Source organism: Hypanus sabinus, chromosome 8 (assembly GCF_030144855.1).
Source record: "Hypanus sabinus isolate sHypSab1 chromosome 8, sHypSab1.hap1, whole genome shotgun sequence".
In the NCBI taxonomy this organism is placed as follows: Eukaryota; Metazoa; Chordata; class Chondrichthyes; order Myliobatiformes; family Dasyatidae; genus Hypanus; species Hypanus sabinus.
Window position 1 is genome coordinate 171,304,854 of NC_082713.1, and position 13,012 is coordinate 171,317,865.

Here is a 13,012-nt window from a genome sequence, read left to right on the forward strand (position 1 = left end):
TAAGAATTATTATAAAGCAAATCAACTTAGATTTATTGCGTCTTTTTTTGATGAAGAAAAATCAGCATGGATTAAAATGGAATTGGATAAGATAGGAGAAAATATACCAGAAGATTTTATATATAAATGGGAATCCAAATGGATACGGGAAAAAAAAGAATCTCCTATATTAAGACACTTGATTGATTTATGGAATAAGGTAAATATAGATGATGAGATAAAGAAATCTTTATTAGCAAAAAGAACTTTAATTCAAAATAGGCTTATTCCTTTTACAATGGACAATAAACTTTTACATAATTGGTTCCAAAAGGGGATTAAATATATAGGTGATTGTTTCAAAGGAGGTATATTGATGTCGTTTGATCAAGTAAAAAATAAATGTAAAATATCAAATAACACTCTTTTCTGTTATTTTCAATTAAGAGCCTATTTACGAGAAAAGCTGGGACAAACAATGTTGATGCCAAAGCCTAGTGAAATAGAAATAATGATTCAGAAAGGAAGAATTAAAAAATTTACATCTTGTATGTATAATTTGATTCAAAAGCAAATAATTAAATTAGGAATTCATAAATCAAGACAAAACTGGGAATCTGATTTGAATGTTAAAATTGATGGGAAAAATTTAATGTTTCTGAAAGAGACGTTATGAAAGTAGATCTAAGTCTATGAAAATACTGGCGTGGAAACTGAAAAAAAAGATAGCTGAAAATACAACCCATAGAATTAGGGACCCAAGAACAAAAGATGATAAAAAATAATAAGCTATGTGAATTTCAAGAAGCTTTTGAAGTGTTTTACAAAACTCTATATTCCAAAGTTCCATGGGAAGCATAACCCAAATTGACACCTTCCTGAATTCTCTAGAGTTACCCACTTTAAGCGAAGAACAAAATAGAACGATGACTGCTGACATAACTGAAGTTGAATAAAAAGCTGCAATTAGTAGACTTAAATTAAGCAAGTCACCAGGATCAGCTGGGTATATGGCAGAGTGGTACAAAGAATTTAAAAATGAGTTAATTCCAGTCTTATTCCCCACACTGAGCTGGGCTCTAAAAATGGCTCAAATGCCACCCAGCTGGAAGGAAGCGATAATCTCAGCTGTACCGAAAGAAGGCAAGGATAAAATGGAATGTGGGTCGTTTAGACCAATATCCATTCTTAATGTAGATTATAGATTATTTACCTCCCTCATGGCCAAACGATTAGAGGAGTTTCTACCCATACTGATACATAACGATCAGACAGGTTTTATACAACAATGCCAGACACAAGACAGTATACGAAGGACACTTCACATTATGGATCATATACAAAAAAATAAAATCGAAGCAATAGTGATAAGCGTGGACACTGAAAAAGCATTTGATTCTGTTAATTGGAATTTTCTTTACAGAGTTTTACATCGATTTGGTTTCCAAGACACAATTATTAAAACTATACTGACACTGTATGACAACCCTACTGCTAGGATTAAAATCAATGGATATTTATCAAATAGTCTTACCCTAGAAAGGGGCACGAGACAGGGTTGTGCATGGTCACCACTACTCTTCGCGTAGGAACCATTAGCTCAATACATCAGACAGAATGAAGATATCAGGGGAATTACTATTAAATGGAGAAAGCTTAAATTGGCCTGTTACATGGATGACATTTTGATCTATCTAGGGTAATCTAACATACTCTTTATCTAAATTGATGCAATCCTTTGAACAATAAGATCAACATAGATAAAACCCAATTACTTACATATAACTGTAGCCCACCAAGAGAAATTGAAAGTAGATATCCCTGGGCATGGCACACAAAGTCTTTCAAATATTCGAGCATCATTATGCTAAAAGATTCGGCAAAATTATCAGAATGCAGACTATATATAAAAGAAGGAAGATATAACAAAATGGAACCTAATTCCTTTTTTCAGTCTCAGTTCAAGGATTGAATCTAGTAAAATGAATAAACTGCCCAGGCTATTATATCTCTTTCAGACCCTACCAATAGAGATTAATCAAAATCAATTCAATGAATGGAACAAGATGCTATCAAGGTATATTTGGCAGGGTAAAAGGCCTAGAGTTGGTCTCAAAACTTTGCAATTAGCAAAGGAAAAGGGGGATGAGGCCTACCTTCTCTTAGAGATTATTATTTTGCAGCACAGTTGAGAGCTGTGACATGCTGGTGCAACCCATCATATGACGCTCAATGGAAAAACATTGAGGAGCGGGTACTTCCCATCCCCATACAAGCAATTTTGGCTGATAACAACATGCAAAGGTACATAAATACTATTGATAATCCATGGGTGAAATTGACTCTTGAGATATGGAAAACTACTATAAAAGAATATAATCTAGAGGGAGATAATGCAATTCTTAAACGGTGTAAATATGACTCGGATTTTACGCTGAATAAAGGACTAGATTTAAGGACTGGACAGCTAAAGGACTAACAGGTCTTTGCAATATAATGAAAGAAGGAACACTGTTCAGTTTTGAAATGCTTAAAGAGAAACACTTATTAGAAAAACAAGACTTATTGGTATTTACAGATGCGACAGTATGTTAATAGGACAGTTAAAAATGTAACCAAGGCAAGAACATGTTTGATAGAGCTCTTTAGAAAAGCGTATAATTCAGATAACAGTAGTAGAATCATTCAAGCATGTATAAGGGGTTGTCAAATCTTAAAACACATTCAACTTCATACATTAAAACAAAATGGGAGAAAGAAGGAGGGGTAATTATATCTGAGGAAGAATGGGCAATAATATGGAGGTATCAATGGAAGTGTACCAGTTCACAGAAATGGAGGGAGTTTGGATGGAAAAACTTGATAAGATATTTTATTACACCTCTCAGAAATCCCATTATGATAGTAACCTCCCTGTTTGCTGGAGAAATTGTGGAAATCAAAATGCAAATTATTATCATATTTTTTGAGACTGCCCTGTTATCAAAAACTATTGGAAGGGGATACACAATGCCCTACAAGACATCTTTAAATGTGAAATACTCTTAGAAAGTAAGACCATATATTTTGGGTATATAACTCAAGAATGGTTGAAAAGAGATAAATATTTAATGAATATACTGCTGGTTGCTGGTAAAAAGACTCTTACTAGGAAATGGTTATCACAGGAGAGCCCAACTTTAAATACATGGATGGAAATTACAATGGACATTTACAAAATGGAGAAGATAACAGCATCTGTTAATCATAAGCTGGAACAATTTGATTCATACTGGGAAAAATGGTTTAACTACATAATGCCTCATAGGCCTGATTTTATTCTCACAAATCAATTAATATGTTGTAAAAAAAATCACTCCCTACTTGTACATAGTTTTTTTCCTTTTGCTTGTTCTTTCATTCCTCTCTTTTCTACAAATGTATACCTCAGATAAATATTATGTGGAGATTTGTGGCATATATGATTATATGATATATATGTACAATGTCTGAAATCTTATGGAAATGTTTGTTTGATGATGAACTTCAATAAAAAATAAATTAAAAAAAGAAAAAGTTTGATCCTAGACCCTAGATTTGTGTTAAAGAATCAGCCCTCAAGAATAATGATCAGGTAGACACAGAGGGAATATCTGTTTACTGACAATTACCTTTATTGTTTTAGTTCACAGGCACATGGCTGTACACAAATGAATTCTTGTGTGCACAGCTGTTAGTTTTCTCTGAGCAGTCAGAGAAGAGAAAAGGCAAAACCTGAGCAAGCGAGTCTCCGCTGGGCAGGCATTTTTCTGATTCCAGTGTACAGTAGTCTCCACATCTCCAACATATGGTTGTCCACTTCTGTGATGGCTGGTCTCCGGTCTTGTTGCTGTTGCCGCACTCAAGTTTCTCCATTCTTGTTCCTTTTCTTAACAGATGTTTCAATTTTGTTGTCTTAAGGTCATTTGACTGACCTTTGCCAGTTTCTCATTGGAAGTGGCCCAAGGCTACTTATGGCTCTCCCTTCAGCCTTGTGAGTTAGGTCATGTGTTTTGTTCTCAGTCAGAATGGTTCCATTCAGTCTAGTTCAATCAGGTCAGCCAAACACTGGGTTCAGATGACTAGATCACAGGCTGCCCCTTCTGCCATTTTACATACTAAACAGCTTCTTATCTGAGAATGGTTTTGGGTTCAGCAGAGCATTAGCAGAAAGTTCTTGTGTTTACCTTTCAGCTGCTCTGATTAAGTTATCCTGTAGTAAAAATCAGTTTACAAAATGGCTGCCTCCATTCCTACCACCACATGGCAAAACAAATACTTTAGGTTCTGTCTTTTTCCACCACCTTTGCCTCATTCCTCATTCCTGTTCACTGATTTGGAGATTGTAGTTCTTTCTGGCCAACACATGATCCTTCGTATTTGGATGACCAACCGTGATCAAACTGTGTAGTGGGCACAAATCGAACAATCATCTGCCTCCACCTGTCACATTGCAGTAACCAGGATTGTAAAATGAGCTTTATTCTGCAGTGTTTCACTCTATGCTTATCTTTTCTACTTACAACACTCCAGTATGAGAACATGACGTCAGCTTCTGTGGAGCTGGTGGGAGCCGCATGCAAGCACTTGTCCTGGTCCTCGTACACCTATCACCTGAAGCGTTACATCCACGTTCTACAGACCGGAGAGATCAATCAGAAACTGGCAGTAAGGTGTGTATATCAGAATCTGATCATCACTGACAGATGTATAGTGGCACGCAGAAGTTTGGGCTCCCCTGGTCAACATTTCTGTTACTGTGAAGAGTTAAAGTGAGTAGGAGATGAACTGATCTCAAAAGTCATAAAGTTAAAGATGAAACATTCTTTTCAACATTTTAAGCAAGATTAGTGTATAATTTTTGTTCAATTACCCCTTCAACCTACAGTGCTCTAGAGAAAATCTGGTAATATGAAAGGATAGTACTCTTTTAATAGTAAAATCTTTAACAGTGTTGAAGAATAGAGGGATTTTGTTTCTATGCTGTACTTCTCTAATACTCTATGTTCTGGTGTAGAGAATGAACATATTGGACATTTCTCAGTACAGGAGCTAGTGCTGGAACTTTTTCTGGCCCTGATGTTGTAAATTAAATTTTAGATCAAGTGTACCCCCTAATTTATTCACCAGGTGTTCTGAAAATGACCCACAGTAGTAAATGTCACCAATATCTAATGAAGTGGGAATGAGTTAATTTTATACTTCCATTTGTTAAAATTAACACTGACTGTAAACAGTTTTCTGATCTTGTGCTGATGTCCTCTCCAACAGTTTGCTGCTGTCGGTGCTTGACGCCTTTCACTTTGACCCAGAAAGCCTGAGGAAGGACTTCGAAGCAGTTCAGACCACAGAAAATGAAAGTAGGTGTTTTAAAACCATAATACACAGGAGTAGAAATGGGCCTCTCAGCTCACTGAGTCTGCTCCACTATTCCATCGTGACTGATTTATTATCCTCCTCTTCCCTGTTCTCCTGCCTTCTCACTGTAAGCTTTCGTTCCCTAGCTAATCAAGAATTTATCAACCTCCACTTTGCAATATACCCAATGACTTGGCTTCCACAGCTGTCTGTGACAGTGAATTCCACAGATTCACCACCCTCTGGCTAAAGAAATTCCTCCTCTTCTCAGTTCTAAATGAATGTTCTTCTATTCTGAAGCTATACTCTCTGGTCTTAGACTCCCTCACTGTAGGAAGCAGCCTCTTCATGTCCACTTTATCTAGACTTTTCAATATTCGAGAGATTTCAATCGGATTTCCCTCATTCTTCCAAGCTTCAGTGAGCATTCAAGAAGGGCACTTCCCTCCTGCATGTTGTTGTTTGCCAAGTCTTCTTGGTCCAGCTGCACAAGTTGGCTGAATGTCTGCAGTCACAGTGCGGCTTCTGTGCTGGAAGGTCAAATCTGGATGTGATTTTCTCTCTCACCCACTTCCAGAAGTTCAGAGAACAAAAGTTCAGGAAAAAAAGTACAGTTGACGTTTCGGGCTGAGACCCTTTGGCAGGTCTTGGGCCAAAACTTCGACTGTACTTTTTTCCTTAGATGCTGTCTAGCCTGCTAAATTCTCCAGCATTTTGTGTGTGTTGCTCAGTTTTCCAGCCTCTGCAGATTTTCCCTGTATGTCGTGTTTATTGATCTCACCTAGACAGTTGACTTGGTCAACAGAGACGGTCCTCTCTTGGGTAGGCTGCGAACCAAGACGACAGAGCTGATGAAACCCTTCCACAGCCACGTGTAGGGGCTGTGCTGTTTAACGGCAACTCCTCAGAGCCCTTTGACACAAGCAGGAGCATTAACCAGGCCTGTGTCCTCCCCCCAACACCCTTCCAGGTCTTCTTTGCCCTCCTCAGGCATGCATTTGGCACCTCTACAGAGGGGATCTACCTCCACACTAGATCAGATGGCAGGGTTTTTAACCTCGCTCTCCTAAAAGCCAAAATCAAAGTGCACGAAACTATAATCAAAGACATGCTGTCTGCTGATGATGCGGCAGCCACATCCCACACTCCACAGCAGCTCCACAGCTTGATGGGTTGCTTCTCCCAAGCCTACAAGGGCCTTGGTCTGACTAACAGCCTGAAAAAGACAAATGTCTTGGGACAAGTTGTGGAGGCACCATTGGTCATTACCATTGATAATTACAAACTGGATATTGTCCATCAGTTCATATGCCTGGGGTCCATCATCAGGGACAGCCTCTGCTTGCACACAAATATTGACAGGTGCATCAGCAAGGTTGCAATGATGCTTGCCTGCCTCACCGTATAAGCCTGGGATAACGCCAAACTCAATCAATACAAAAATGGCAGCATGTAATGCTTGTTTCACCAGCACGCTGCTGTACAACAACGAGACATGGACATAAGCAGGAAAGAAGGCTTAACACCTTCCAATTAAGGTGCCTTCATCTCATCTTGGGCTCCCCGGGAGAGACAGTGTATCTCTCACACGCTGGCCTCCCTGGTGTGTACACCCTGCTCAAGCAGCGTAGACTGTGGTGGATGGGAATGTCTGCCACATGCAAAAGACATCCTTCATGGTGAGACTGCTTCAGGTAAGAGAACTGCTGGCTGCCTACAACTATGCCACAGGGATGTCTGCAAATGGGACTTGAAGGCGCTGGACGTCAACACTGAGTCCTGGGAGAAACGTATAGCTGACCGCACGGATGAACAAACACGCTGAAACAGATCCTTAAGTCAGACAGGGAAAGGAACACTGCAGCTGCATCAGAGCTGAGGCCACTTGGAGGTGTGACCTTTGCCACTCTGGCATTGCTCTCATCAGCCACAGATGGTAGTGAGGACACAGCATGCATGGTGGAGGGCCACACCACTCAGACCTAGAACCATCAAACACTCCTTATACTCATTCATTCCCAGGACCAACCTCCTCTGGACCCTCTCCCATACCTGCACATCTTTTCTTAAATAAGGTGCCCTGAACTGCTCACAGTTCTCTTCCTTAGAGCAATTGCTTGGATTATGAGACAAAATAAATTAGCCACTCATAAACAAGAGATTCTGCAGACGCTGAAATTCCAGAGTGACACACACAAAATACTGGAGGAACTCGACAGGTCAGGCAGTGTCTTTGGAAAGGAGTAAACAGTCAATGACCCTTCATCAGGACTGGAACTGATCGAAATTTGTAATCAAGTCTAGTCCTGATGAAGAGTCTCTGCCCAAAGCATCGACTCTTTACGTCTTTGGAATGGGGAGAATGTTTATTCATTTTATAGGTGCTGCCTGATCTGTTAAGTTCCCCCAGCGTTTGTCCTCTGTCGGAAAGCTGGAGTGCTAATGAGTGAGATTAATTTGTGCTGAGACATTTTTTCCAGATTGGAGTTGGTTGAACATAAATCATCTTCAACTCATTAATGTATAACAGCAGGACAAATTGATTGACTAAATAAAAACTAATTTAAATGAAATTTAAAATAATTCAATGCTGGCAGAAGGCACAGAGCCAGGTCAGGCTCCAGTGACTGCACCGTGGAACTCCTCTCACTGTGGATTCTAAACAGGGAACGTGGCCAGATTTCATTTTGTGTATCCTTGTTTTTAAAACAAAACTCACCAAGCTAGGCATAAATTCACTATGGCTGCAAGTCACTGCTTCTTCAGCAAATTTCACGTGCAGTTTTGAGAAGTGCTGCCCAGTTTTCTCAAGACAATTCTGAGGCATGCTGTGTACCTTTGGTATCACTTGTGAGTGAGTGGTGGGGAACCTGCTTAGTGTTATTCTGGTGTATTTGCCTTTCTATCAAATCTCTCATCTGGGGTGCATGGTAACATAATGGTTAGAGTGACTCAGTGCATTGGGGTTCCGAGTTCAATTGCAGCATCCTCTGTGTGCAAGTTTGTACATTCCTTCCCACGTGGGTGTGGGCTTTCCCTGGGTGCTACCCTTTCCTCCCGCAGCCCAAAGGCACGGCATTAGTAGGTTAATTGGTTGTTGTAAATTGTCCTGTCATTAGGCAAGGGCTAAATCAGTGAATTTCTGGGTGAAATCTAGCTGCAGGTAACATAAAGCTCGGAGGCATGGCTGGCTGTAGATAGAAGCTGCCCCTGACGTCCATTTGAAATCTCTTTCTTCTGATATTAAACCTATCCCTCTTGTTTTTAACAGTCCCTCCCTGGAAAAAAGCCCGTGTTAAGGATATTGTATCATATTCTAGAATCATAATCATAATAGTTTTGCTCCTAAGTCCATTGGGGAATTGTGGAGAAACATTCAGTAATGATTAGTGAGAATGTAGAATAGGTTAAAGTAAATCAGAAAAATAATGTTAATGCCTTTTAATGGGCACGTCAGGACTCAGATGAACTGATTCAGGAAGCTTGTCAGCAACATAACCCGGGTGAGATTAGAGAGATCAGCTTTATTTGTCACATGTGTATTGGAACATACAATGAAATGAGACATTCGTATCAACAACATAACGGTCCAAACTTGTGCTGACAGCTGGCAAGAGCCACCATGCTTGTGACGTCAATATAGCTTACACACGGCTTACTAACCCTTATGTCTTTGGAATGGGGAGAATGTTACAAACTCCTTTCAGACAGCAGCAAGAATTAAATCTCTATCTGTGATTGCTGATGCTAACCGCTATGCTACCATGCCGCCCCATAAAAATTTCACCCAAATATCACTGTAGGTATAGGCATGATTCATTTTCTCACCCCAGTCTGGCTGACACATGCGCTAGATCGACATTACAAGTGATTTTGGTGACCTGTTGTCCGTACCGTTTGTCCCCATTTTTTCTGAGATTCCCCTTCCATCCTGTAGATGTCGTGGCAGAAGGTGAGGAAAACGTGACTGAATCCATGGAACTGGAAGGTGCCATTGAGGAAGAGAAGGAACAGGTCACTGAGGGTTTGGATGAAGAAGACACAGTTGGTGCTGGGGTTGCTGGAGAATGTGTTCCAGCGCAGGCAGTGAAGAAACCAGTCACCTTTCAGCCCAGGAGTAACCAGGAGCTGGAAGATTTGATCAAGCACATTCAAGACACTGTCACTGAGAACTTTCTGCCCAAGCTGCAGAAATGCCTAATTGCAAAGGTCTGTGGGCAATGTTCCCTAATAAACTTGATTCCCCTGACTCCTCGATCTCTTTCACCCACCCCCTACCCACTTTGTAATCTCTCTCACTTCACCCTAACATAAGGTCAAGTTGAAGTTTGTTGTCATTCAACCGTTCACATGTCCAAAGCTAAACGAAACAGCATTCCTCTGGGACCAAGGTACAAAAACATAGTTCATATAATCACAGACAGCTTATGAAATAATAGAAAGAATAGACATAGGAGGTGGATTAAGCCATTCAGCCCATCAAGTCTCTTTGCTATTCCGTCATTGGTGATTTATTTTCTGTGTCCATCCTGTTCTCCCTGTAACCTTTGACACATCGACTTAGCAGCCTCCTCTGACTATATCCAACATTCTGTGTGTGTACAAATTGACATAAGGTGCATATATGGTAAAGTTAGGTATACAACAGTATAATGCTACTGGCTCTGTAATGTGCACTGGGGGGTTGGGGGCGGGTGGTAGCATGAAGTTCAGATGTCTCACAGCCTGGGGGAAGAAGCTGATACCCAGCTAAGTCTTTGTTCATATTCTGTGGTACCTTCTGCCTGATGGTAGGAGGTCAAAGAGATTGTGGGATGGATGGGACGGGTTCGTGATATGCTGGGGACTCAGCAAACACAGCATTTCTGGTGTATGGGGGTCCTGGATGGGGAGAGGGGGGAAGAGAGAGACTCCAATGATTCAGCAGTTATTACAGTCTGTTTCAGGATCTTGCAATTCCCGTACCAGATGGTGATACAGCAGGTCAGGACATTCTCATTGGTACTCTGTTATAAGGCTGAATCTATCCCCATGTGTCTTTTCCTTCCTTGTTTCCCTCCCTACTTTTAACAGCCTATTTCTCCACTTCTTTGATTCATTGAGCACTTCCAGTCTACGCACAAAAAGTGGATTTTCCTGGTGGCCAACCATTTTAATCCCTAACCCCATTTCTATTTTGACATGTTCGTCCATGGCCTCCTCTTCTGCCCTGCTGAGACCACACTCATGACGGTGGAGCCCTCCTCTTCCCTTTCTCCCATGTTCCACTCTCCTCTCTAATCAGATTCCTTCTTCTCCAGCCCTTTGCCTTTTCCACCCATCTGCCAGTTTTTTACTTCACCCCTCTTCCTCACCCACCTAGTTTCACCTTCTAGCTTGTCTTCCTTCTGCTCCCCTCGCTACCTTATTAGGGCATCTTCCCCCTTTCTTTCCAGGGTCTCGGCTTAAAGCGTTGACTGTTTATTCCCCTCCATAGATGCTGCCTGAGCTGCTGAGTTCCTCCAGCATTTTGTGTGTGTTTCTCTTGATTTCTTTCTGTTAGTAAAGGTTGTTGTTGTACAGGTGACCAGAGATGACCAGCACAAGTTGGTGAAGTCAAAACTGGTGAATGATGAGGAATTGGTGCGAATTCCCGTAGCTTTTGCGATGATTAAACTGATGCAGACTCTTCCCAAGGAGGTGATGGAGCAAAATTTACCCAGGTACAACTGTAGGGGCTGTATTACATTCAGTGAGATGTGAAGGATGGGCAGGGGTTGGTGTTGAACAAACAAGGCTGGAGATTCTCAATGGGCCAGGCAGCATCCGTGCAGGGAAATGAACAGTCAATGTCCAGGTGAAGGGTCTTGACTGTCCATCTCTTTCTGCCTTACTCACAGAGTTCCTCCAGCATCTCGTTTGCTACTTCAGATTCCAGCAACTGTAGTGTCTTATGTCTGCATACAACCGTAAGGTATAGGAGAATTAGGCCATTTGGCCTATCGAGTCTACTCCACCATTTCAACATGGCCGATGCATTTTCCCTGTCAGCCCCAATCTCCTGCCTTCTCCCCATATCCCTTCATGCTCTGACTAATCAAGAACCCATTACCTTCTGCATTAAATATACCCAATGACCTGGCCTCCACAGATTGCCTGTGGCATTGAATTCCACAGATTCACCACTCTGGCAAAATAAATTCCTCCTCGTGTTCATTCTAAATGGGTACCTCTCTTCTGAGGCATGTCCTCTGGTCCGAGAGGACATGGTCCCCCACCATAGGAAACATCCTCTTCATGTCCACTCTATCAAGGTCTTTCATCATGGTATGAGGAAAGATTTCTGACATAGTTTAGGAAAGCATGCAACAACACTTCCTCGTACTCTCCACATCTCACCTCATCCCTTGTTCTATTTAATATTTTATTTATTTAGAAATACAGCACGATAACAGGCCCTTCTGGCCGAACGAGGCCGCATGCCCGATTACACCCACACGCCCTCTCTGGGTGACCCATATCTCTTTGGGATGTGGAAGGAGACCGGAGCATCCTGAGGAAATCCACGGTCATGGGGATGTAACCCCCTGGGTCGCCTCAGGCTCGCTCAGCTCGTTCTCGTCTAGGGGGAGCAGCCTTCGGCCCCGCCAAACTGGGTAATCAGCTGGTGTGGATGCTGTGTGATGTCCCCGCCTCGCCCAAAACAGACAGTACACCATATGCGATTAAATGAGTACAATTTATAAAGGTTACTATAACTAAGTGATTAATAACGGTACAGTATATATGAAGAGAAAATTAAAGAAAAGGCGCCAAACTTATCAAAGTCCAAACCACTTCGTGCACAGCCGTTGGAGCTCAATTACTGAAGACTTCTGGCCACCATTCGCTCCCCTCCGAACTCCTCGACTCGCAGCTCAGGACCCTCCGAACTCCTCGACTCTCCAAACAGCTCAGGACCCTCCGAACTCCTCGACTCTCCAAACAGCTCAGGACCCTCCGAGTGGTCAACCAAGCACATCTAGCTTCATCCCCCCCCCCCCTCCTCGGAGAATCTCCCGGCCTCGGACCCCCCTTTGGGGTCCGATCCTCGTCCAGCTTAGAGCATTGCGTCCTCTCTCTCGACCCCCTCGCGCCGATCTGCCCAAAAGCCCGTCAACAAAAGCTTACAGACTCAGAAGAAAGAACATTAATCCCCATTTGGTTTACAAAGGAATACCATTCTCGTTATCAGTAAATTAGCATTCCTGCTAGTTAACAAAAAGAAGAAACTCTCTTTACAGGGAGAATGTAGAAACTCCTTACGGACAGTGGCAGATTGAACCCAGGTTTCTGGGGCTACAATAGTGTTGTGTGAACCACTACACTACCTGGCCACCCCACCCAAATCCCTCTGCTGAAACTGCCGTTTCCACCAACCAGGGAATGATGCTCCACTCTGAAGGGCGGTCGCACTGTGGTTACTGAGTTACCAGCTAGAGGTCTGGTCTTTGATTGAGGGATGATTTGAATCTCGTTATTGCAGCTGGGAATTAAACCCAGATCGTTACAGAAATGTGGAAAAGCCACTCTAAGTGAAGTAGCCGTCAAGCTAATCCCATCAGCACCTGCCTCGGATCCTCTTTACACTATGTAGATCACCACTGACCAATCCTCTTTACACTATGTAGATCACCAC

General features: G+C 42.0%; 1 protein-coding gene across 1 annotated transcript in view; it reads left to right on the forward strand.

The window, feature by feature from the left end:
* The window catches only part of utp20 (UTP20 small subunit processome component), a 195,376-nt gene that overhangs the window by 109,204 nt on the left and 73,160 nt on the right, over window positions 1–13,012 (forward strand). Inside the window, exons 39-42 of the mRNA XM_059978567.1 lie at window positions 4,531–4,670; window positions 5,269–5,357; window positions 9,293–9,564; window positions 10,918–11,057. Coding sequence (XP_059834550.1) covers window positions 4,531–4,670; window positions 5,269–5,357; window positions 9,293–9,564; window positions 10,918–11,057 — 641 coding nt within the window. The remainder of the gene's footprint in view (window positions 1–4,530; window positions 4,671–5,268; window positions 5,358–9,292; window positions 9,565–10,917; window positions 11,058–13,012) is intronic.